The sequence below is a fragment of the Rissa tridactyla genome, chromosome 10 (assembly GCF_028500815.1).
Source record: "Rissa tridactyla isolate bRisTri1 chromosome 10, bRisTri1.patW.cur.20221130, whole genome shotgun sequence".
NCBI lineage: Eukaryota > Metazoa > Chordata > Aves > Charadriiformes > Laridae > Rissa > Rissa tridactyla.
Genome location: NC_071475.1, coordinates 17851306 through 17876977, shown reverse-complemented (window position 1 = coordinate 17876977; position 25672 = coordinate 17851306). Strand labels below are relative to the sequence as shown.

The 25672-nt window shown below is 39.3% G+C and overlaps 1 protein-coding gene across 17 annotated transcripts in view; it reads left to right on the top strand.

Annotated features, from left to right (window-relative positions):
• The window catches only part of PBRM1 (polybromo 1), a 65432-nt gene that overhangs the window by 36352 nt on the left and 3408 nt on the right, over positions 1-25672 (top strand). For 9 of the 17 annotated variants that reach the window (XM_054216670.1, XM_054216669.1, XM_054216668.1 and 6 more), the window contains 13 exons: positions 625-836; positions 1944-2129; positions 4385-4542; positions 5480-5746; positions 7158-7303; positions 7639-7796; positions 8452-8635; positions 9887-10097; positions 13452-13653; positions 17518-17676; positions 21467-21622; positions 24021-24091; positions 25350-25566. In XM_054216670.1, the coding sequence (XP_054072645.1) occupies positions 625-836; positions 1944-2129; positions 4385-4542; positions 5480-5746; positions 7158-7303; positions 7639-7796; positions 8452-8635; positions 9887-10097; positions 13452-13653; positions 17518-17676; positions 21467-21622; positions 24021-24091; positions 25350-25566 (2327 nt within the window). Of the gene's footprint in view, positions 1-624; positions 837-1943; positions 2130-4384; positions 4543-5479; positions 5747-7157; positions 7304-7638; positions 7797-8451; positions 8636-9886; positions 10098-13451; positions 13654-16650; positions 16731-17517; positions 17677-21466; positions 21623-24020; positions 24092-25349; positions 25567-25672 lie in introns of those variants that run through there. The other 8 variants (XM_054216679.1, XM_054216681.1, XM_054216678.1 and 5 more) reach the window with 3 other exon arrangements.

Below are 25672 nucleotides of genomic sequence, written 5' to 3'. Positions count from 1 at the left end.
TTGTGCTAACTTTCAAATTGAAAAAACGAAGGGGAGAAGCTGTTCACTAACCGCTTGACTAGTGGATTACTCTTTTGGAGCAATCACAGTTTTATGAGTTATGGTAATACTGTGCAAAAACTATGAACACTTGCAACTTTTTTCAGTGTTTTACTTGAATTAGGTAGAGTACTTGGGGATGTACAAGTGAGATCTTGACTCTGAAGGAGAGGAGGTAAAAAATGTTATTAAAACATCTTCTAACAGGAGTATGGGTAATTAAAATAAGTCAGTTATGTTAATAATAATGCTATTACTTAAGTTTTCAGAAGTTAACAGATAGAGGTCCAGTGTCAAGTAGTTTTAGTTGCAACCAGTTACCTTTGATTTTTCTGGTATTTCAGGACTGGTGTATACAAAAATACTGTTTTAGGTAAACGGTAACACAAACTGCCAGCAGAGTAGCAGGTGGAGCATGACTCACCAGTGTCTGCTGCTGCTTGTTACGAGTGATCACAGAAATCTGTTGGTAGAATGAAGTTTTAGTTTTATCGCTAAGTGTGGCGATTGAGGGGTATGTGTTTAGGATGCTGTTTGACTCTGCACAAACTATGTGTCTGCCCTGTTGTATGTATTTTTGTACAGGACTGATTCAGAGATTTACGAGGATGCGGTTGAACTTCAGCAGTTCTTTATTAAAATTCGAGATGAACTTTGTAAGAATGGAGAGATTCTTCTGTCACCTGCTCTCAGCTATACCACCAAGCATCTTCACAACGATGTAGAAAAGGAAAAGAAGGAAAAGCTGCCCAAAGAAATAGAGGAGGATAAGCTCAAAAGAGAGGAGGAGAAGAGAGGTAGCTCCTTTTAAGATTACTTTTCATTAATTTTAAATGTATTAATTGAAAAATATACCTGTGCATATGATGTATGCTCTGCTGTTCCTGCAGCTTTGCCTACTGAAGGGACCTTAATAATCTGGTTGTCCACCAAAGGTGGGGATTTGAAAGTTATGAGAGGTTTATTTTATTTTGATCCTTGGCAGCCATGCCAGATGGCTTTAAGAAGGAGATTAGGTACACACTAACCTTATGTAAACTCTTTAATCAGAACACATTGGGGTACCAGTAGTCTTATTTCAGGGACACTATGAAAGAAAACAATATTTTTTTACTATACCTTTCTGCTGATAATTAACATAGCAATAACTGTTCCAATCGACCTTTTAGGCATTTCCTTTTTGACAAATACTGCTTTCTTGATGTGCTGATGGTGTTGGCTATGATCATGCTTTTAATACTGCTAAAGAAACGGTATTTAAGTAAGCCTTTTGTGTTTCTCACTTGGCTACTGCGAGTGTGAAGAAGAATGGGCTTACACTCTTTTCTAGGGTAAGGAACCTGTTGTGAAGGTTCTTTGTACTTCACAGTTCCTGGCTGTAACTGTCCATATAATTGTTGTGGAGCATGTCTAGGGGAATGAATTAAGCTTTCTAATTGCTCCTTCGCACAGGTGGGAGCAGAGCTGTTAGCTCTTTGCCCTTGAATTGTAACATGGTTCATCTTCCCACATAGTACTCATGTCAGGGGCAGTAAAGTCTGGTTGCTCTGACCAGGCTCGGTATTATGAGGGAACAACAGCTGTGATGCCCTTTTTCTGTCTTCCTTTGAGAGCTAGCCTTCTGAAGGCTTCTGACCTCAGTGCTGTCTTTGAGTTCCTCTTCACTCACTGGGAGGGCTCAATAATATTCAACTGAAGAAGGGAAACCCAACCTTCAGCAGCACCAGGAGCAGAAAGGCTAGCGGCATAAAACACACTTAAACCCTTCCTTCACGCTGGAGGGATGCATCGGGTATCATGTGGCACGTTCTGCACTCAGCAAGGGGTGAGGGAATTCATATCAGCAATTGGCTAATGTGGAAATGTGGCATTACTAACATCTGTTTTTCCCTTCTTGAAATAAGAAGCTGAAAAGAGTGAAGATTCTTCTGGATCAGCTGGGCTGTCAAGCTTGCATCGGACCTACAGCCAGGATTGCAGCTTCAAGAACAGCATGTACCATGTAGGAGATTATGTGTATGTGGAGCCTGCAGAAGCCAACTTGCAACCTCACATAGTCTGTATTGAGAGGCTGTGGGAAGATTCAGCCGGTAAGGATGTCTTTGCTGTAGGAAAACAATATGGCAAAACTTCTTATTATTACTATTTAACACTGCGAACTTGAGCTTTTTCTGTATAGATGGTAGTTATTTTATTTGTAGAAGTGTGTGTAGACTGGTGAGTATGTTTCTTGTTTCTGAATTGCTTTGTTCCAAAGAATATTACAAATATAAAGTTCTTCAATCAGCACATGCTTTTTTATTGTTCGTCTCCACTTGCCCTCAAATTGTAAGCATCCCAGAGAACAGGCTCTTCAAAGTGCCATGAGCTCCTTGTACTTTAGGCGCAGAAGAACACATGGAGTTTTTCTGTGCTGAGAAATCTGAACTAAAGTTGGGCACGTTTAACTGCAAATGTTCCACAGAACAGCTCAGTTTGAGAACTTGCCTTTGTTAAATTTCAGAATTGAGTTGAATCTTGCACTTCTTAGGCCAAATCAAGCCATAACAAGTACTATTTTGTTTTTTCTCATCAGTGATGCCCTCTGTTTGCAGCAGATACTTCACTTAAGTTTAAGGAAGGCTAGAGATACGGCCAGAGTATCAGATAAGCACGGTGCACTCTCAGCAATCCTGGAAACTACAGTTGCTGAGAACTACAGTGGGGTATAGTTGAGTTAAGCACCTTGGTTGCACTTTCTTTTAAAGGGATGGAATGGATGTGTTACAAGGACAGATTTAAAAGACTGTGACTCTTAAATTTGGAGATGAGAAATGTAAGCCAGGTTATAATTAAGGTTTGCCAAATCATGTAGTGGGTAGAAGAGGTGAATGCAGAAATACTAGTTAACAAATCTCACAGTACTAGAATTGGAAGGCACTCATTGATACTAATTTAGACCTTACAGCAGCCTTCCAGTACCTGAAGAGGGCTTACAGGAAGGATGGGGAGGGACTTTTTATCAGGGAGTGTAATGATAGGACAAGGGGTAACAGCCTCAAACTGAAAGAGGGTAGACTTAGATTGGATATCAGGAATAAATTCTCTTCTGTGAGGGTGGTGAGGCACTGGAACAGGTTGCCCAGGGAGGTTGTGGATGCCCCATCCCTGGAAGTGTTCAAGGCCAGGCTGGATGAGGCTTTGAGCAGCCTGGTCTAGTGGGAGGTGTCCCTGCCCATGGCAGGGGGTTGGAACTAGATGATCTTTAAGGTTCCTTCCAACCCAAATCATTCTATGATTCTAATAAATCAGATTAAAACGTGAAAGCGTTTGGCTTTTTAATACAGTGGTTAGTGAGCCTCCTGCCTTCCTCAGAAGCTTGTGGAGGTAGATTATATCAGCAGGTTCAAAAATGGGTAAGACAAGTCCATGTGCAACAGGTCTAAACTAAATAATAAAGGGAATAACCAGCAAATAATGGCCAGGTAAAGAGAATAGCTCTTTAACACTCCCAATGCAATGGCTGTAGGAGTGGAATGAGTTACGGAGAGTGGCCAAGATCAAATGTGTTCTCCTAATAGCCCATCATGTTCACTCGGATGGATGCATTGTATTTGGGTAGATGGACCATAGGCCAGTTGGTTGTTTCTTATGTTTGTCTGTCATGGAGAAAGTGAATAGCACTTTTTAATCTGGTTCAGTCTACAGATTACAGATTTTCTTTGATTTAGAACAGTAGTACATATTTGTAACAACATCCAGAGAGATTGTGGGGTTGAAGAATGTCTCCTTCTCTGGAGATAGTCAAAACCTGCCTGGATGCGTTTCTGTCAAACCTGCTCTAGATGAACCTGCCTTGGCGGGGGGTTGGACTAATGATCTCCAAAAGTCCCTTCCAACCCCTGCAGTTCTGTGGTTCTGTAACTTCTTTATAAATCATTGTTAACAATTTGAATTTGTCACAGGATAACACGGAAGAAATACTACTTAAAAAACTTGAAGCCAGTTATCCAAGGTTCTTCAAATAATCAGGTGATTGTTGTGTAGACTTTGACACAATTTCAAGGCCTGAAAGTCAAGATTTATTAATAAGAACTGTTTCCTCCTTCATTTTCCTGAGTCAGATTTAATTGGGGAAAAAACAATTGTGAGGCTTTTTAAGCAACCTTATTTTTCTTACCTGAAACAACTAAGGAATCTTGTCTTGGTTTAGAACAGTTTACTCTCAGTATAAATGACTGTGTGGCTATTTGATTGATACATCAATCTATAGTTGTTTTTTCTTGATATGCACTAGAGAATATGCAATTTACGTCTCTTTCTCGTTCTTTCTCCCTTCTCTTTTTTGTTTCTTTTTTTTTTAAAGGAGAGAAATGGCTCTACGGGTGTTGGTTTTATCGACCTAATGAAACGTTTCATCTTGCAACACGAAAATTCTTGGAAAAAGAAGTTTTTAAAAGTGACTATTACAATAAAGTTCCTGTTAGCAAAATTTTAGGCAAATGTGTGGTCATGTTTGTCAAGGTGAGAGACTATTCATACATATCTGTTAAGCAAATAATATGCTTTCTGCTATTTTCTCGAAGAGCTGTAGGCATTCTAACACGGAGACATTCTACTAATACTTAAATAAAATCCGACTTGCTCCTGAGGACTGTTTGTATTCTTCGTTTTCTTCATGAGATACATAATTCATCCAAGTGATGATGTTTCCTGGTGCTGGTTGGTCTGTAGAATCATATGCTTATTAGATAATTAACTAGCTGATTTTTAGAGCATGTAGTAGAGAAATTGCAGGTAGCTTCTTGAAGGTTCCCATAAAAGGATGTAGATTTAGGTTTGGTAGAGAGGGAGACTTGAATGGCTTGGTAAGAGGATCAAGTCTTTTCACCTCTGTCTCAAATTTGATTCCACATCATCCTTGTGCTGAGGATTTTTGGCTTGTTTGCAGCACCCCAACCCATCTCAGCCGGTTTTTTGAAGGTAGTGTGTTTGTACGGAACAAAGTGCTACAGCTGCTGAGTACATGAATGGGTATCACAGTCACATATCAATGAGCATGGAGCTTACTCCTCCCTTTCCCCAAAACCTGGTGGTTGTGTCCTTTTTCCAAGTCAAAGCTCAGAAATCTTGTAAAGGTGGTTTTAGGCTGCAGGTCTTGTAGTTGTTAATGTACCGGTTTGGTAAATGAATAAAACCAGACTTTTCTTACATGACAACCTGTACTGAATTTAGCCGCTTCTCTAAGCGTGGGATTTCTTCTTGTTTGCTTTTAATTTTTAGTATGATTTGGATGTCAAACGGGAAGAAAAGAACTCAGCAGAAAGGCTTTATTAGTCTAAAAATGTTTCTGATAGAAACGTAGAAAAAAATCAGGAAGCATGAGAGGGTGTTCGCTGTGTGTCTATAGGGTATGTGCGTGTGTTGCTGGAAGATTTCATATTTTGTCTTTAATCTGCAGGAATATTTTAAATTGTGTCCTGAAAACTTCAGAGATGAGGATGTCTATGTCTGTGAGTCACGTTATTCTGCGAAGACAAAATCTTTTAAAAAGATTAAACTGTGGACTATGCCTGTAAGCTCTGTAAGGTTTGTCCCGCGAGACGTGCCCCTGCCTGTGGTCCGTGTTGCTTCTGTGTTTGCTAATACAGACAAAGTAGATGAGGAGAAACACGCTGAAACATTGGAGGACAGTAAGGTGGGAGAAAGTATCCTTCATCTTGAAAAGGTATGTAAGATAACAAGTGGAACATCGATTTTGTTTGTCAGATAAAGAATGACAAAATATGACCCCTCGTGATTTCTGTTTCACAGCATCCAGACACAATAAAATGTAAATAAATATGTTTCTGTTATAAATTGTTATACACATTTGTAAATAAATACAAACAAAACATAAACAGACTAAATAGAAAATAAACTGTGTACATATTTGCTAGATTCTACAAATGCTTTCTTGTGATCATGTGAAGGGGCTGTTTGTTTTTTTTTAAAAAAACTTCTGAAAAGAAAATTACACTTTTACTTTAAAGCTTTTGCCTTAAGCCTAAAGAGTCGGTAGAACTAAAAGTCTAATTTTAGTTCATGGCAATGCTGAAGCGTTTTATTATGTAGTATTTCAGTAAAATAGTCAGTAGCTAGGCAGCAGTAAACGACGCGTAATATTCTGCTGTTTGTGATGTATTTATGGTTGATAACTGAACAGTTTATTGTTGAAATGCTTAAGAATATTTCTGTGCAACATACTGGGTAAAATGTTTTGTTTTGTTGTATTTAGAGTTATAAAAGCAATAAATTTAAATACGTGTATTAAATTGAATTAAATTTATCTAAAATAAAGTTAGAACCATAAAAAAAATGAACTTGGAGTCATAAAATAAATGCGCTTTACATTGAATTCTCTAACAGAAGCTCAGAACAGAATACCCAGCACACTCATTGTCAGCTTTAAGCAGACACTTAGTATATATTGTATTTATTCATTCATGACATAAGAAGGGTTTATTTCTACTGAGAGAATGAAAACTTGTAGGGTCTGTTCTTTGCACACCTTGGGGAGATAGCTTGTGTGTTCATTGGCTTTCTGAAATCCTGGACTAAAAGGTCAAAAATGAGGCACAATGTGAGTTTTGACTAAAAAGTAAAAAATTAAATAGGGCAAATGGTATGAATTTGCAAGCAATACATGGAGTGCTCATGTCATTGTGTATGAGAGTTGAATCATTAAATTTCTATGTATGTTAACTTGGCCATATACTCAATATGTATGACTTAATATACTCTTAAGCAAATTATTATGCTTTAAAACAAACCATCAAAATTTGCTGACAAGGTTTGGCTTGGCCGGTTAACCTTGAACCAGTAGAACAAAAAAGGTCCTGCAAATTACTGTTCTGGCAAAATTACAGCTTTGTGAAATAGGGAACCTCGCTGCATACATGGAGGGTATCTTTAGCTTTTGCGATTTTATTTTTAAATTTCAAGGCCTCTCACTTTTGCGTGTACGGTTCTGTTTAGTGTTTACCTATTATTGGGAACGTAAAGATAGAGCAAAGTCTTTTACTTGCACCTGGTATCTTTTCATATATGTGTTTGGTTTTCCTCCTTCCACAAGTTTCTAAATGCATATTCTTCTGCAGGACAAAGAAGATGTTCCGGTAGAAATGTCCAATGGAGAACCTGGTTGCCATTACTTTGAACAGCTCTGCTACAATGATATGTGGCTTAAGGTTGGGGACTGCGTCTTCATAAAATCACATGGGTTAGTGCGACCTCGGGTAGGAAGGTAGGTGCATCTTCTTTATTTGCAGTTTCTGTCTATAAAACTAACTAGGATAAAAGACAGGCTTGTTGCAAGAAAGTGCAGAAGAGGATGGGAAAAAATATTCTGAATGACGCTAATGTTACAAGCTCTTAATAGGCTGAGGTAGACGCTTAGCCACTGAATAAAAAGGTGGTAGAGTTGTACAGTTGGAATAGCCTGTTCTCCTGTACTTGTTTTTCAGTGACAGTCTTCCTGAGCAAGCTAGTACGTCCAGCTACGTCTCATTTACGTCCTAAAGCGTCTCATTTAGGAGGGATGGCCTTTCATTTATGTCAGTGGTTTGGTTTTCTTTCCAGAATTGAAAAGATGTGGGTGCGAGATGGAGCCGCGTATTTCTTTGGTCCAATCTTTATACATCCTGAAGAAACTGAACATGAACCAACTAAAATGTTCTACAAGAAGGAAGTGTTCTTGAGTAACTTGGAGGAGACCTGTCCAATGACTTGCATTTTGGGTAATTATTAACAACTTTGCATCCAATGGGCACTCTTTCTTTTCCTATACAATCTGAAGTGATTTATAGCTATGTGCAGGTTTGATTCCAAGTATTTTTTTTTTCAATTGACTGGGGGAGGAGAGATTATTCAGTCCATTTCTAATATGCATTCCTGTCACAAGAACTTTCACTATAAGGAAGCTTTCTTACAATAAGGGAATTACACATATGATATCAAAGTAAACATTTTCTGCAGCCAGAGAACAGAAAACTCCATTATTCTCGCTTATTAATGTAATTAATTCCAGTATGTGTTACTGGGAAAGTCAGTCCAGAAGGAAGTTGGTATTTGGTTTGTTGCATAAGATGATGATTATGTACTTTGTTTTGTAGTTATGATGCTGTGCTAAATATAGTTAGTGATCGTGGGGTTTTGTTGTTTTGCAGCTTTTCTTGTTCTTTAAAAAAAATCCCAAAGCTGAGTGAAGTTCGTCTAGGTTTCTCATGGGTGGCGTTATTTAATAGGGATATTGATTGGTGTATTTTCCATAGTTGGGGCAAATATTGTGAATCTTCCAGACTTATGACACTGGCAAAAACTTGAGTTTCAACACTTTCTGTTAAATCCCTGCAAGTGTGGCTGCCTTCTTACCCAGCTCTTTCATTTCTGCAGGAAAGTGTGCCGTTCTGTCCTTCAAAGACTTCCTCTCCTGCAGACCAACAGAAATCTCTGAAAATGATGTTTTTCTTTGTGAGAGCCGCTACAATGAAAGCGACAAACAAATGAAGAAATTTAAAGGGCTGAAGAGGTTTTCACTCTCTGCAAAAGTTGTAGATGACGAAATATACTATTTTAGGTAAAAACGTGGTGGGAATGCGAGGGTCACCTGAGCACTCTTCTGTGTTGTGGGAGATGGACCCTGGTGGGCAGCTAAGCCCCCACCCAGCCGCTCGATCACTTGCCCACAGCAGGATGAGGGAGAGAACTGGAAGGGCAAAAGGAAGAAAAACTCATGGCTCAGGATAAAGACAGTTTAATAAGTGAAACAAAGATGCACATGCAAACAAAGCAGAATAAGGAATTTATTCGCCTACTTACCATCGTCAGGCAGATGTTTGGCTGTTTCCTGGAAAGCAGGACCTTGGCATGCGTAATGTTTACTTGGAAAGACGAATGCCATAAACCTACACATCCTCCCTTCTTCCTCCTTTCCCCCAGCTTTCATTGCTGAGCACAATGGCATGTCACAGGGCTATGGAATATCGCTTTGGTCAGCTTGGGTCAGCTGTCCTGGTCGTCTCCCCTCCCAGCTCCTTGCCCAACCCCAGCCTACTTGCTGGGGGGCAGAGTGGGAAAAAGAAAAGGCCTTGACGATGCATCAACACTCTTCAGCAATAACTACAACATCAATGTGTTATCAACGCTGTTGTGGTCATAAATCCAAAACACAGCACCTTACAGGCTGCTGTGCAGAAAATCAACTCCATCCCAGCCAGACCCAGTACATAGATAAAAGTCATAGTGGTAGTAGAAGATGAACTTTGACTAGTCGCACTTTTGGAAAGAAATCTAGATAACACCAGTCTTTTCATGGTTTTAATACCAATGGCTGTTTTCTTTTTCTTTTCCCAACTTTAGTAAAAGTCATTACATTTTCTGATTGGTAAATTCTTTTGGATGTCATTACAATACTTAAGTCGTCATTATGGGTAACAAATAGCTTTCCAGTTGGTGGACATTGATATTAATAAAAATATTAAGTTCTAACTTAAGTAAAATGTAAAATCTAAGGAATATGTGGTGTTAACTGCATTCTACTGCAGAAATGAAGTACTTGCTGCATTGAAATCCCCTTCTAACTCACAAAAAATAAAAAAAACCCCAGCCTTCAAACAAGTGATTGAAATGAAACGCTGTCCGTGGACACTGAATGATTTCTGCTAACTGTTCTCAATGGAAGCACGGGCACATCCTGAGTCACCATTATTTCCATGTTGTTCAATGATAAAGAAAGAAAAGTTGGTTTTCTCTTAAAAAAATATATGCTGTCTCCTGTAGTGTAGGAATGTATTATCATCTACTTTTGTCTTGCTCCTCCACCTTTCAGAAAACCCATAGTTCCTCAGAAGGAACCATCTCCGCTACTGGAAAAGAAGATTCAGCAGCTAGAAGCAAAATTTGCTGAGTTGGAAGGAGGCGATGAGGACATGGAAGAGATGGGAGAAGAGGAAGGTGATATGACTGAAACGCCATCTATGCCTCAGCTTCAGACCCCGTTAGCTAGTGATTTGGATATAATGCCTTATACTCCCCCACAGGTAAGGGTCTGTCTTGAGAAACCTTTAAACCTTTATATTCCACATTCTTTCCCCTACCAAAACAAACAAACAAACAGTAACATTTTATCATATACACAAACAAATTCGTACTTCAGTTGACAAGTCTATGGAATAAATTACACGTAACAGTTTTGGCATATCCAATATGATATCCAGGTGATAATATTAAAGTCCATTAAAATATTTTTAAAGGAAATCATGCAGTTGAGGAAAATCTTCTAGGTGACATTTTTGTATGTTATGTTGAAGTTATTTCTAATTAGTAGGTTTTCTATGATGCGTGTTCAGAAATATCAGGGCCTGAAATATAAAATTGGCCTGTAACGGTTTAACTGTAGTTCTCAATTTTTCTAGTGCCCATTGTTAAGCTTAAATTTTGAAAAAAGATAACATTTTGGGTGTTACGGTGTTGCTACATTTTTAGAAAATGCTGTGCATCATCCTCAAAGGAAAAAAAAATATCACATTTTTACTGTTGAGTTACCATTCTTACTTGGAAGTAGGAATTTGTTGAAGAAGTTAGAAGAACTGGATGTCCTAGAAGCTTTAGTATTAATTTGCTGATAAGTGGACAGGAGGTAGATGAGGAATTGTGTATGGCTGTATGCTGGCTTTAATGTGGCATGAGTCATTGATGCTGCTTAAATGGGGGACTTTGGACCCCCTTCCCTCTCTTGCTGCATTTCTTACCCGAGCCCTCGTATTCATGTGACTGAGTATTGGAGCAGGGTGGGGAACTGCTGTAACTGGAAATTAACCTAACCAAAACAGTTTGTTTGCAACTGGATTAAACCCTTTACTGCCTCATCGCCTTGCCACATCCAAGCTAATGCCAGCATTAAAGAAGCAATGGGAATGACCTGCTGAGAACGGGAGGGAGTTTCAGATACTTTTCTAACCAGCAATATGGATTTCTGCTGCATTACATTGACTATGAAGTGACAACCTCATCAGTAGGTGAAGAAATAATGTGATCCCCCGATAGAAGTAGCTGTCTTCTGATGTCATGAAAAAGATGTGATGAAATTGAAAGCTTTAGCTTGGTTTGATTGTGATTTTTGACATGTGGGCAAACCACCAAATGCATTTTCCTGTGCAAGGTTGTCTCGCTGCCCTTGTTTTGACGTGCTGAATTTCATAAGTGGCATGGAAACTCTTGCAAGGTATTACAAATAGGAAGCATGTTACCAGCATTAACAAACTAATGTGACACTTTAGGAAGTGGAAGGTAACTTTTTATAAATCAAAATATTACCATTGTTAAGCATGGTGGCTGCCAAAAGCAATTTAACTAGGGATCATTGGACATTCAAGATGTCCTCAAACTACCTTCTGCAGCATTCACTGACTTTTGGTCTCCTTTTGCTTTCTGTCTTTATGCATAGCTGTGTTTTGCTCAGATTCCCTTAAGAAGTTTTATTTAAATACTAATATATGATATTTCTTTTAAAAGCCAGGTTGACAGTTGCAGTATTTTATTTTTTTAATTGCTTGTAACGGGACAGTCTTGCAGAGCTTTCAGGATAACTGGTGAGAAGTCAGGCTCAATGGGTAGATCCAACATGTGTGTATATACCGTTAGATGGATGTGAACTCTGAAGTCTAGATCTTGAAGTTTAAAAAAAAAAAAACAAAAACAAAACCCCCAAAAAACACATAAGGAAAACTGAAAAGGATCAATAGCAATGCATGCTAAGAAGTGAATGATGATTCACAAGTGCCCTGGCAGATTCCTCACTGCTGATTTGGAAAGAAAAGGGTTGTTAGTCTGAGCTGGCATTCAGAGCACAATTTAACTCTGGTGGAGAGATAACTAACATATAGCACAGAAATAAACTTTCTTCTTCATATAATCTGTTCTATTTATGTCCCTAGTGAAAAGTATCTTTTTAAACAGAGCTCCTAGGTAAAAGGCATGTATTTGCTTCGTGTTCTCATAAATGTATAGACTTTTATTTAAGAACTATTAAAACCCAGAAATTTTAAACTTTTTTTTCTGCTGATAACAAAGAAGCTCTTACTACACCTAAGGATAAAAGGAGTCAAGACAAGTGAACACATGGTATTGTGGGGCGTGACAAACCCGTGGATGATGGTCTCCTGCTGCAGTTGGCTGTGAATGAAGTAGAACCTAAAAAAGAAAAAGATGTGGAACTTCATTTCTTATTTTAGCAATGTGGCTGAGAAAAGGCATAAAAGGGGTCCTGGTTTGTTTCTTCTCTTAACACATTTAATATGTGCGGTTATCTGACTCAAATGGAAAAAAGATACTGTTTAAAAATCCTCGTATCGCAGATGTAAAAGAACGGAAACTACAAGAATCAAATTCAGAATTCTTACAGTTTCTCAGAGTCCTGTTTGCCCTTCCAAAGTGGTGGGTAGGCTTTTACATTAGATTACTGTTATCGAAACTTGCAAGCACTGTCAAGGCAAAACTGGCTGATAAACTTGTATCTATCGAAGTGCAGATGTACGAAAGCCCAAATATGTCGTTAGATTTTCCTGTTTCTGACTTGAGAACTCTCCGTCTGCCAACGTGGGCTTGCCTGAGAAGCTGGAATGAGTTGTGTGTGCCCTGTGTGTCATCCCAGAACCTGCATGGAATTTTCTTCCCTTCTTCCATCTTAGAGACAAACCTAGAAGACTTCCTCCCAAAAAGACAAGCGTTGTCTTTAGGTTCATAATGTAAACATTAAGGGTGGATTGCCATTTGGAAATTAATACAGTGAAGTTTGGAATAACGTACGAGTATGCCTTAGCTTATCCAGTGCCTGGCTTAACTTGGTGAGCGAGGATTTTTAAGCATCTTGTATCACTGAAGCTTTGTTTTTATCTGAGAGAAAAGTGACCTGTGGGGTCAAAGTGGCAAATAGGAGTTAGTAACGTGGCCAGAATTTCAGGATAGGAAGAAGAGAGATGCATATATTTTTATTTCCTTTTTTCCCCCACCAGGTTTTGGAAACAATTTTCCTCTTCAAGATGTGAGAAATTTGTAAAGTTCGGGATAAAAGAAGGGCCTTTTGAGGGTTGCAAAGGTGACATTATGTCTGGAAGGATTGAAAAGTGTTAGAACACTGTTGTTTTCGTTTTTGGTTTTTTTTGTTGTTGTTGTTTGTTACATGTGTATTTTTCATAAGGGTTTGCATCTGCTCTTGCCATGCATCAGTAGATGCCATCTCTCTTTAGGGGCTGTAAGGTTGGATCATCCTTATGCAAATGTGTTCAAGAGAAATGTGGGAATATTTTAAAATACTGTTTCTTACAGCTTTGAATTTTTTACGTTGAGAAGCTTCTCTTTTGTACACTCGTGGTCATAACTGCTTTTTCTCACAGTCCACTCCCAAGTCTGTTAAGGGCAGCACCAAGAAGGAGGGATCAAAAAGGAAGATCAACATGAGTGGGTACATCTTATTTAGCAGCGAGATGAGAGCTGTGATTAAAGCTCAGCACCCAGACTACTCGTTTGGAGAGCTCAGCAGGCTCGTAGGAACTGAATGGAGAAACTTGGAAGCAACAAAGAAAGCAGAATATGAAGGTAAATAAAAACTAAGATGCTAAACTCTTTTTTGCTTTTTTTTCTTTCTCAATGCGTCATTAATGTTACTCAGATGACAGGTTTAATAAAAGAAGATATTTAAGTTTGTGTTCTGGACGTACCTTAAAGAGAAGTACATATTGAGAGATGACTGAAGAGGAGCAAAGAGCATGTTTAAGTTATATAGTGCACAACTGATAATTTAAGTGTCTTTGCCGCAAATAACCAAACAAAGACCAAGAAAAAGGGGACAAATTAGAAGTAAAGGGGCGTGAAGCCCCTGGGCTAGAAGTCAGTTGGAAAAATGGTTTGTGAAAGTTGCATTAGAGGAGGACTGGGGGGAATTTTGGACAAGAACCTTTTCAGAGCTGTAGCGGCAGGTAAGAAGGCTTACAGTGGAGCGAGGAAAAGTTCTTTGATTAACAGTACTTAGAGTCATAAAAAGGTTCGTTAGGATAAAATCAAGGATACAAAATCTGTTATGATACTGTAAATAGTCTTGTTCAGTCTCATTATTAATCAGCTGTTGTAACTGATTTTGTTAAGAGTTTCCATATCCAGAAGTAAGCCTAGTAATATTTAACACGCATGGGATACTTCAGACCTTTCTCTCTCTGTCTGTTTCTTTCTTTCTTTCCTACTGATGTTGGTCATTGTGTTTCAACTTTGATTAAAATAAAATACAGTTGATCCTTAACAGCAGGATCTGACCCAAGCCAAATACATTGGTTTAACATGCATAGTTACTACTCTAGTTAATAATGTGTCAACACTTCCAATATAAAATGCATTTTTTTAAATGACTGTTGCAATTTTATTGGAAGAAAATGCTGCTTTGGATAGGAAAGTTTCAAAACCCTAGAAAGTTATTGCCCAATTAAGTTATAACTTTGCTTTTTTTAAAATGAGATTTGCTAGGTTTTCTGTGTACTCCATAACTTAAAGGCAGCTTTGATATTCAAACTAGAAGTCTGCATGCTGTCACTTTCCACCCTCAGCTGTCTCAGTCCTTTCCAAATTTGCAGTAGGGCCTCTTTGCAATTTTGGAGAGTAATACATCAGCACTCGGCTATGTGCAGGTTTTCTTTGCAAATGCTGTGAAGGGAAATGGTAACGCTCTTTCTTTGTGGAAGTGCTATGGCCTTGCTTTTTTCCTGTTGTAGTTTCCTTTTACACCCTTCTAGGTTCGCGTGGTATCTTTTTATTGTCAAGTCCCTCCTTACAGCCTAATTCTTAAGCAGTAGGATGGCCAGCATGTCATCGCTTCCTACCTTAGAGGAGCTTGATGTCTTGCGCTCTGCAGGAAGGCGTAGCTGTAATGTACTGGTAGCAACGGCGTCTGTCCACTGTGTTAATGATTGCCTGAGTGCTTCCATTTTAATCCTCTTTCTCACTTTAAAATTTCCCAAAGCTTTTGTGTTTTGGGCTGCAGTTTCTCTGGCTTGCTGACTGCCCAGAACTAGACTAACTTTTATTTGTTTTTGAGGGGTTGGGATGGGGTTACAAAGCGTCCAAAATGCGTTTGCTCACCATGCGTGAAAGGAGAGAAACTCCTCTCCTTCCACTGTAATGAGTCAAAATTCACATGCTCTCTAGCGTGGACGTGCACCAGGGGCCAGGGAACAGGCATGGTTTGACACTCAGTGCAAAAGTGCCTTTCCGTGTTCTGGTGAAAAAGTAGTTTGCATTTTAGATCCATTTTGACCCACTGAAAATTTCAGTTGCTAGACGTGCAGGGTAGTAGTTGGGTTTTTTAGCAGTGGTTGAGCAAAGAACAGGCTGCATTGGAAATGCCTGCATGGCTAACTGTACTGCGAAAACTCCTCACAAAATAAAATAATGCACGGGATTGAGGTAAAGGTCCATTTTAAGGAAAAGCTCTGTTCAAAGCAGAATGTCTCTTTCCTGTCTCTTGAGATGTGTTGGAAATGTTATTTGAATGATCTCAAGTCCTGGCCTCAATGGTTTGGGTTTAGTGTTGAGTATTAAGGTGGATGCTCAAGGCCGAACTTCTAGACACCTCCTACAGTTCCCTTTGGCGGTGTTTTTCCATCTGTTAGTTCCATGACAGTCACGGCATGGATAGAGACTAGGGAAAACTCAAATACTGTCCTACATCAGGTCCTTCTTCAAAGCTCAGCACTCCGAAGTCTGATAAAACCGATTGCTTAACAGTAATTTCTCATTCATCAGTGTGTCTCCAGAACTTTTGCTTTTGTCTGACCATTTTTTTTTAGCTGTCCAAAAGTAGGTGAGAGTCAGAACAGCTGCTTCATCTTTTCCACAAATGCTTGCTCTGCTCTGAAGAGGATTATCTCATTTTTCCACCTCAGGATCTACCTTTACATGTCTTGTGTATTTTGTGCTCAATCACGTATGAATTGCGTGTAGTAAATTTAAGAGTTTCTTTGCGTCGTCATCTCTTCCTGAAATGACAGAAGTGAAAAGAAGGAGGGAGATGCCTTTGGAAATGAAACTGGTCTTTGAGTGTATGGAAGTAGCACTAGAAGCTGCACAAACAGGTTCTACAGGAGACAAACACGTGATAGACATTTGCAGTCATATATTAGAGAAATTGAGTAACTTTGGCAGGATGCGTAACTTAATCGCCTTGATGAACTTCTTCTTAGCCTTTGTTTGACAGAGGACCTTGATTGCTGTTTTAGTGGCAGTTTTCATCTTTCACCAACTGCAAGACAACTTCTAGCCCTGCATTCACTGTTATTAAAATTTGCTGGAGATGTATGCTGCATTCATTTATTCTTTGTTGTTCCTCATTGTGTCAGTCAGGTAAAACGTTCAGAGTAAACAAATCAGCAACTTGCATGCCCCCAAAGCACCTTGAGTGGGCATTCAGTATATCTCCTTTTTTTGTTTGCTTGGGGTTTTGTTGTTTTGGTTTTTTTTCTTTCTTCTTCCCATGACCCTTTGCCCTTCCTGTAATATAAAATTGTCCTCTGGTCAGATTCCCCTGCAGTAGATCTTTTGTTCTTGCAGTCACAGTGAGAAACTTGATTGAGATAATGACCAGATTCATCGTACAAAGGACACACATGACCTCCAGTGAGCAGCACAATGTGAGTTAGACATCTTCAGAAAAAAAGAAAAAAAAAAAAAAAAAAAAAAAAAGAAATAATAGCTCAAAGGGGACCAAAATGGGGAAAATGACAGAAAGAGGCAGAGAAAAATATTTTTGGTTCATCAAACTGCTGCTTGTTATGTTCCAAACACTAAGGACCTGTCTACACTAGGGAAACTTTGCAAATGCTTCCCAACTTTGCCACCACTTTTCAGCTGCATCAGTAGTAAAATATGGGGAGCCCAAGAATAAAGGGCTGCCAGCTGGCACTGCTGTCTGCTCTTTGCGTCTTACCTTGGGGCACGTCCGATAGACAACGGTGCCTAAAAATTCCCGCAGCGGCTGGTAGCGAGTGTACGGGAGAGCTGCCAGCCTTGTCTGTAACTGGTTCAGCTGAGCCAGTGGTGTCAAAAGAGGGAACATTTTGCCATGTTTTCCTAGTGCGGAGCGAGCCTAGTGCTGGACTGCTGCTTCATGTTGGTAACACTGGTGTTATTATCAAATTTGTTCTTTGACTTTTTAAATTTTTATTTTATTAATTTTTTTATTTATTTTTTTTAGAAAAAAGATAAAACTTTGTGGAATATTTTTCATGCAAGGTTCTCTAAAAGTCTTAGCTGCAGCCACATGAAATCAAATCATATGCTGTATAAAAAGATTCATCTGTTCTACTTTATATTTGACTAAACTATGCCAGTGTTTGACTAGTCCTTTTTTAATGAACAGATAATATTTTGAAATTCTGGGTTACAAAACAGAACTGAAAATCTAAAATACTTTTACAGAGCGGGCAGCTAAAGTTGCTGAGCAGCAGGAGAGAGAGCGAGCAGCACAGCAGCAGAATTCCTCCCCCCGGGCAGGCACTCCTGTCGGGGCTCTTATGGGGGTGGTGCCGCCACCAACACCAATGGGAATGCTCAATCAGCAGTTGACACCCGTTGCAGGTAAAAAGTAGGAGCTATGACCATTTTTTCCTCATCCACTATATCAACCCCCTTCATAACTCTGAACACTCTCTTGGGTCACTTTGTTCTTACGGAAGAAAAAAGCTCAACCTCTTCAGTCTTTCTTCATAATGAGTATACGTAACCGCAGCGGGAGCCTGATAGTCCCGCGTTACTTGCTCCAGCAGTGAGTAGCCTGTTGAAAATGCAGGGAAAAAGAGTCCTCCTCGTGCAGTGGTCCTGTTCTGTTTGTGTGCAGTCATGTTTATTCACTCTACTTTGCGGAGTTCATGTTTAGCCCTGCTACGGCAGGAGGGGAGTGAGCTAAACCCACTCTTCTAGTGCATGCGGTGTCAGTGGAAGTGGTAAAGTAGGAGGCAAATTAATTAAATTTTTTTGTTGTCAGGAAGGTGAGAGGCAAACAGAATCCAAACCAGATTTTAAATCCAAGCAAAAGCTATACAGAATTGCTGATTAGACACTGGTAATCAGAGCAGACTAGGATCTAGAGCCATTGCAGGAACAAATACGAAATGCCAACGTTGCTGGTTTAATCAGGTGATTTTCAGAATCAAACTGAGCTTGGAGAACTCTTCTGTGAGGTCCCTGGTGCTGGGTGTTGTGCTTGTTACCAGTCGTAATCTGACTTGAGTTCATAGGGAATATGCTTGGAGTAAGTATTTTCAGGATCAGATCTGAACACAGTGTAGCCCACTGGAGATTCTTGTGTGGGAATCAGCCATACATTGGTGAGGAAATGAATTAGGTTGTTTTCCTTCCCCCATTTCTAACTAAAATGATTCGATTACTTCAGTCAAGGTCAAAATAGTTGCAAGTAGCTAAAAATGAGTATTTGGAGATTTTTTGGTTTGAGTTTTGGGAGAATTTTTAACTTTCCCGTAAGGCATTCCAATTATTCCATTTATTCTTTTGTCATTTTTCTTTTTCTTTCCCGTCTCACAGGCTGTGGCCGTATTTAGAGCTGACAGCCTGAAGCATTTTTCATCTCGATCTCTAGATCCCTTTTCAGTAAATAGGCTGCATGGATGTTTAAACTGAAGGCATATTCCTTATTTGGTTCCCGGTTTCCAGTTTACAAAACATTTGTTTACACCGAGTTGCATTTTTCTTTCGTTGTTTTTTTTTTTTCACTTTCTCCTTGGTAATTTTCCTCTGAACTGTTTGCAGTTGGTGTGTGTTTGTGTGTGTGTGTACACCTATCTGTGCATATATTAAGAAGAAAATAAAAAGGGGAGTTCTCCAGTGCTCATCTTTTTTGTGTGTAACCTACTTCAGTCTAGAATGTGTAGAAATGTCATCCTTTGTGGTTGTGTTTTCTTGGTTTAGTTCTTGTTTTTTTGGCATTGAGTCACTTTTCCAATTTTTTGGAGGTAGATGTTGATGGGCAGTAATACTTATTACTACACTTTCTTAAAACTTTTCCAAAAATGTATGTTCTGCAAACTACACATGCTAACTTACTTCCTGCGGCGGCAGCCTCAAAAGCAAACCTGTATTTAAGACCATCATCTTATTCAAGCAGTTAGGCATTTGAGTCTCTTCACTTTGGCATTATGAAATACTTCCTTAAAGTAGGTGATCAAGTGGATCTTTTTAAACTCTTTCTATTTTTGTGGCCCATTTTAAAAACACAGTCTTTCATCTTTTAGTTTCCACAAGTCTTATTTAGAAGTGTCTTATTCTGTTGAGACCTCTTTCATATCCTCCTCCATCATTTGATTGCTTTTTTTCTAGTTCAGAGAACTTCTCCATCACAGAAACTCATAGAACTTCTTTATGGCTCACAGGTCCAAGAAATCTGGATACCTTCTCAGATGGATTTCTCTTAGTGCGCAGCACTCTAGTTTCTTGTAAATTTAGGCATTAAAAAAGTTTATTTAATCTTACATTGCTGTAGTAAAAGTAGGCAGAACAAGTAATTGAAAGACGTCATAAATTACAGCTGTGGGACCTGGAAATAGTTTGCCCATGTTTACTAGTTTAAAATCGAAGTGGTAACTCATAGATGGGGTATGAAAGTGGCTGCTCTAATAACCTTGTGATAAGCTACAAGAAGTGATTTCTCATGGAGATTTGACAACTACTTTATTAATCCAGCCAGTTGTTGAGTAAGTATTTAGTTCAATTTGGAGATGTAGGAGTGAGCTTTCATGGTTGATAAATACAGGGCTTTTTCATTGGAGGTTTTTGTCTTATTTTGGTTGGTTTGTTTTAAAACTTCAGAAGTGTTTGTAAATGCATCGATGACGTGAAAGGAGCTCGGGGTGCACTAGAAGGTACCAAGCTAAAAAGTACAGTGAAAACTCTTTATTCTAGGGATGCTTCTGTTGTTTTTCTTCTTTTACTTTTTCCATTAGAAATATGGATTTAACCATGTTAATAAAGAGGTACAGATGAGCTTCCAGATATTTGAAATAGGTACCCAAGACCTGTCTAGTAAGCGTCAGCCTAGGTGTCCTGTGGAAAACAAAGGTCTAAGGGAGATCAGTTCTTTATTTTCTCAATGTTTGCTCCACGTAAAGCTTTTGGAATTTCAGGTTTCTCACCTTTGTAAGTCTTCCTGAGGAAGTGAGAAATTTAGCTTGTATTTTGGAGCTGCTTTGTCTGTTTCGATCCAGAGCTCATGACAGCTGTGTTTTCAGTCAGTCTTAATCCAGAAATCCCTTTTCTGAAAGTTTCTTTTATGAGTTACTGGGAGCGTGGCAGAGACTCGGTAGGTGGTTTCTTGGAACAGACTATAAGAATCCCCAGCAATTTTGCATTTCTAAACTTGCCTCATCTCTCTAGACCTGCTTCTGTCCTCTGTCGTCTTTTCATTGTCTTTCCAACACCTTTTCTTGGCTACCTGACAATGCATCCATTTAAATCAAAAAGCCTAGAAAAGAGGCGAGGGAGTTCCAGGACCTAATAAACGTAGTGCAGTGTTATTGTGTAGGTTCACTTCATGGATAGCAACAAACCTGAGCCAAAATCAGAGTAAGCTCGTCCCTCATATGCAGAAAACTGAAGGTATGAGAAGCAGCACAATATTGTCTTTGTTGTATCATTGATTTTCCTATAAAGACACCTTGAAAACGTTGTTAGTGAAATTCTGTAGGGGACTGCAGGTGCTCCCTTAAGTCCTTTTACTTGGGTGCAGTGCCGTGAGCGTAACTTGCTGCAGCTCAGCACATGCAGTGCTGTCAGGTTTCAAATTTGAGTAACTCCCTTAGTTTATACTGGAGATGGTTTAATAAAAATCACCCCTATCACTGCCGTTAGTTTTAAGTATGCGAATGTTGGAGGGCTTTTGTTTGTTAATTTTGCATATGCACTGCAGAAAAATGCATAGGTTTTTATTTTTGTTCCAGTCGGGTTTGGTCTGGGAGGTAGCCCCCGCGGCCGGGCTGTGCGTGGAGCTTGTGTAGTTAGTGCTGTGTTCGGAATCTGTACGCAGATGGCAGAGCTTTCAGCTGTATTAAAATTGCTTGCGTTAGTAACATTTAATTGTGGCTGAATTTATTCCTTGTGTTAACATATCTGAATATTCAGCATTTATTGCCCCATGTGGAACATATAAATACACTAAATACTAATTCATCAAAAGTATAGTGTTTCATATTTTTAATTTTGTTCATTTTTGCAAGATACTAATTGTAGTATCGTCTTGCTGTACTAAAGGTGCTTTTTTTTTTTTCTTTTGTTTTCTTTTGTGGATAGTGCATGTCTTACTGTGTAGATCATATTGCATGTTATTGATGCATGTTTGAAATTTGTTGTGTCCTTCAAGGCATGATAAGTGGCTATCCACCGGTGCTGCCACCTTTGCAGGGCCCAGTTGATGGCATTGTTAGCATGGGCAGCATGCAGCCACTTCACCCAGGGGTGCCCCCACCCCACCAACTTCCGCCAGGTATGCCAGGCATCCCAGGCATCCCACCACCCGGTAAGAATGTCATCCTCATTCGCTCCTTGTTTCGTTTTCATGTACTTGGCATTTTAACCAGTTGTTACAGAAATTGTCTGCAGCTTGTTTTGGTCATAGCTTTTGTTTCTCAACATGGCAGGTTTGGTTAGCTGCCGCTCGCACAATGCACTGCTGAATGTATGAGGTAGATGCAAAACATTGGCAGAACAGCGTGTCCAGTAAACCAGCAGGGAAGGGTTACTGGAGAAACGTGGTGCTGCTCCAGCAGTTGTTCTGCTCCAGCCAAAAGACCTTACAATTGTGCTTGAGTTTATCAGAGGTCAGAAAAGCCGAAATCAGCCTATTCGTAGGCTGCTTTCACCCTGCTTCATCTCAACAGCATCCTTCCACCCCTCCTTTTCTTATTTAAAGTGGGCTTATAAATGAAATTTATTGCTCTCATTCCTTATTGAACTCTTTTTTGGTATGTTAAAGTTTATCAGTCAGACTGCACTTAAATGAACCTGGTCACGTTATACCCATTGGCCACCGGGGCACTGACATGTGTTACTATAAAACAGTGTTCAGGTTAAACCTTGTTGATAGAACAGTAACGGGAAACATTTGGGGATAAGGTGAACTCGGTATACTATTGTGGCCAAATTTAGAATTGATTTTTGAGAGCATATTTGCTATTTTTTTGCCACACTTTTGATGAAAAGTGAGGCTGAATGAAAGGTAAGCATTTTTCCAGTGTTAATGCCATTAGCATGTCCCCATCCATTATGGGGAAGAATGTTCCTCTGCCCTCTGTTCCCATTTTCTGCTGATTTTTTTTCTGGTTTTTACCTCTGATAACTCATGTGCCTATTTAAAAGATGCGCGTCCCATATGTTCAGCAGTTAAACAAGCTGTGGACAAAAGTGGTCTCATTTGCCGCCCCCCACCCCACTTGCAGCTCTGTTAAGACATTTATCTGTATGTAAATTATTTTGGGTTTGGTTTTTTTTTTCTGTTTGCTTGTTTGGTTTTTTTTTTTTAAAATCCATCAGTATCAGGTGTGCGGCTTCGCTGGTGTGTAAGATTCACCGTAATGTCAGGTAGCGGGAGTAGGAAAACAGCCGTGTGTCTGTGAGCCTGTCTCCCACTCCCCCGGGCACTGACCCTGAGCACACATCGGCCAACGCAAACGCTGGGGAGGTGAATCCAGGACAGTGCATTTCTTCTGAAGAGTTTTTCCCACCGGAGAAGTGGGCTGTTATGTACGGTGTTTTAAACCGAGAGGATATGGATTAGGGGAAAAAATAATGCCTGGGAATGGAGGACCACAACTGGGCAGGGTGGGCGAAGGGTGCAGCTGTGTTCCGATGCTGGAAAGGTGCGGGTGCCCTCCTCCAGACCTCTTCGCTTTGTACCAAAAAAAAAGCTGTGCCATATTCCACAACTTGTATTATCAATGTTTTTCCCCAACTTTTGACTTGCTGTTGGTACAGATACATTTAAAATGGGGGCTGTGATCAAATGGAAAATGCAATTGAAATACACTTGCGTGTGCAAAATGCAGTGGCACATCTTTTGATCACTGATGTAGAAATCTGTGTACAAATTAAACCCTCAGGAAGAGCATAGTTAGTTTGCAGCTTTTCTACTGAATGAATAGGAGAAGTGGCATAAATAGAAATGAAAGCAGCAGCACACATAACTCATTTTTTTTTTCCTGACCAAAGCATCTGTATGTAAAATATCAGGAACTGCATGATTCTCATTTAGATTTGTAAATTTTTCTATGTAAGACTGACATGAGTGTTTTCTGCTGCACTCTGTGCAATAGGGAAAAGCCTCAATGTGTTTGAGGAAAAACTAACAGGTTTTATTTTTTTGAAATTTATTTCAAATGTTCATCGGTCTCATATAAGACTACTTAAGCTTAACCTGCAATTTGCGTTTTATATGAGTGAGATCTAATGGAATTTTTGCAATGGCTTGGATTTCCTCCTCCTGTGAATGTATTTTATAAAACCGAACACAAGGAAATGTTAAAAATTGCTAAAGCAAATCTGCATTTCCTTTCTTAAAGGATTCCACAAGATCCTGTCAAGCCAAAAGTGTATGTTATGAATGAAGAGATTTAGTCAGGCAATCACTAAGTAATGTGAAAAAAAACCCTGAAAACCAAAAATTACTCACTTTGCATTTCTTAAATTAATTCATTTCTTAAATTAACTAGTTGTCATATTGGCTTTTTTTTTTCATTCAGAAACTTCTAATATTTTTTTTTTCTTTTTATTGGGGGAGAGGGGTATATTTGAATGTCGTACATCTGCTTAAAATAACTGTGAGCAATGATATCAAAGTATAAATTCTTACTATAGAAGACCAAAGAGGTGTTTGTCACTGCTCTGAAATAAGACTAATTATTTTATATTTTGGAATATAGGTGTTATAGGCCAAAATGTGTCCCCCATGGTAGGCACTCCAGCACCCGGAGCAAGTCCTTTTGGACAGCAGGTGAGTCATTTTTGCATTATTTATGAGGCTTTAAGGCTCTGAATTAGCATTTAAATTGGCATTTAAACAACAATCTCAGTTAATACGTGTAAGGTAGCACATAGGCTTCCCAGGGAGGACATAAACCAAATGTACACCGATGTATTTAGAACCAGTTAATATTTAGAACCAGTTAATATCTTACGCTCAGAGTAAGATATTTCTTGGCTGAATTGTTATTTGACTAAGTAGGCTCTGCCCAGTGGGATAACTTCTGCAGTATAAGCAAGAGAGTGTTTTGTTTTGTTTTGTTTTCCTTCTACTAAACTGAGTTGTTTCAACACGGTGTTGAACTGCTGATAATTTAGGTTTTGCATGTTTTGGTGCTGCAGAGAGGATGCCGTCCGCTTTCTCAGCCGTTGATGAGCGTCTGCTCCCGTATTTCACAAACTGACAAAGCAGATGTTCATCGGCAGTTCAGAATTTGTGAGTCTGGATAACAGTGATGATCAAATGTTCCTTCTCAGTGATTAATACAGATGAAGCGTTCAGCACGTTTCCAATTTTATTGACTAAATTTTTGCATCGTAAAGAGAAAGGTGATTTTGGCCAGAGAGTGTAAACAAAGCCAGAAGTTGAATGAGAAAGTAGTAAAGTGTATATGTCATGACATTGAGCTATTCCAGACCACAGGATATCTGTGCTAAGAGTTCTCAGTACTGCTACTTAATCACAATGGTCGGAATTCTTCTGTGTAACTGTGGGTTTTATTTTTATTTTTTTGTGTGTGTGTGTGTAACTGATTTTTGCCTGAAAACGACACGCATTTATTCTGTGGGAGTATCCCAGTCATCCAAGGATTAGGGGCAATTTGGATTAGATGTTTTAGAGATAAACCATGCACTTCACAGACTACACGATTTATGATCAAATTAGAGAAAACAAGAAATAAAAAGGAGGCAAAAGGAGAAATTAAGGGTAGTAGGTCAGAGGAGAAATGGTAATAGTAATCAGAATATGTTTACATAGATTAGAAATATGGGCAATGTTGTCTGTTAAATATGAATATGGTTTGTTTGCACTTTCTGTCTCTGTGCATCTCGGTGATCCCGGCAGATAGCCCTGGCTGAAGTGGATGTCTTCCAGGGAAATTTCCTTATGCCTTTGCTTAGAACCTCTTTTGAAGCTCCATTGGATGAGGATGACCTGATGCACGGACGTGAAGCGACTTCCTTGCAGTTCCTCCAAATGTGATCTCTCCATCGCTTTGTCATTGCAGATAGGAATTCTTGGCCCGCCGGGACAGCAGGCACCCCCTCCGTATCCCGGCCAGAGCCCAGTGAGTCAGCCAGTAATGCAGCAGCCCACGACTCCCATGTTTGTCTCCCCTCCACCAAAGACACAGAGGCTTCTTCATTCTGAAGCCTATCTGAAATACATTGAGGGGCTTAGTGCTGAATCAAATAGTATTAGCAAGTGGGACCAGACCCTTGCAGGTAAGGCTTTTGATACAGAGTGGGATGTTTCCAGACAGAACACGCTTCTTTGTAACCACTCATATTTTTTGCTTTTATGGAAAATGCTAAATAAATCTGCTGCTTA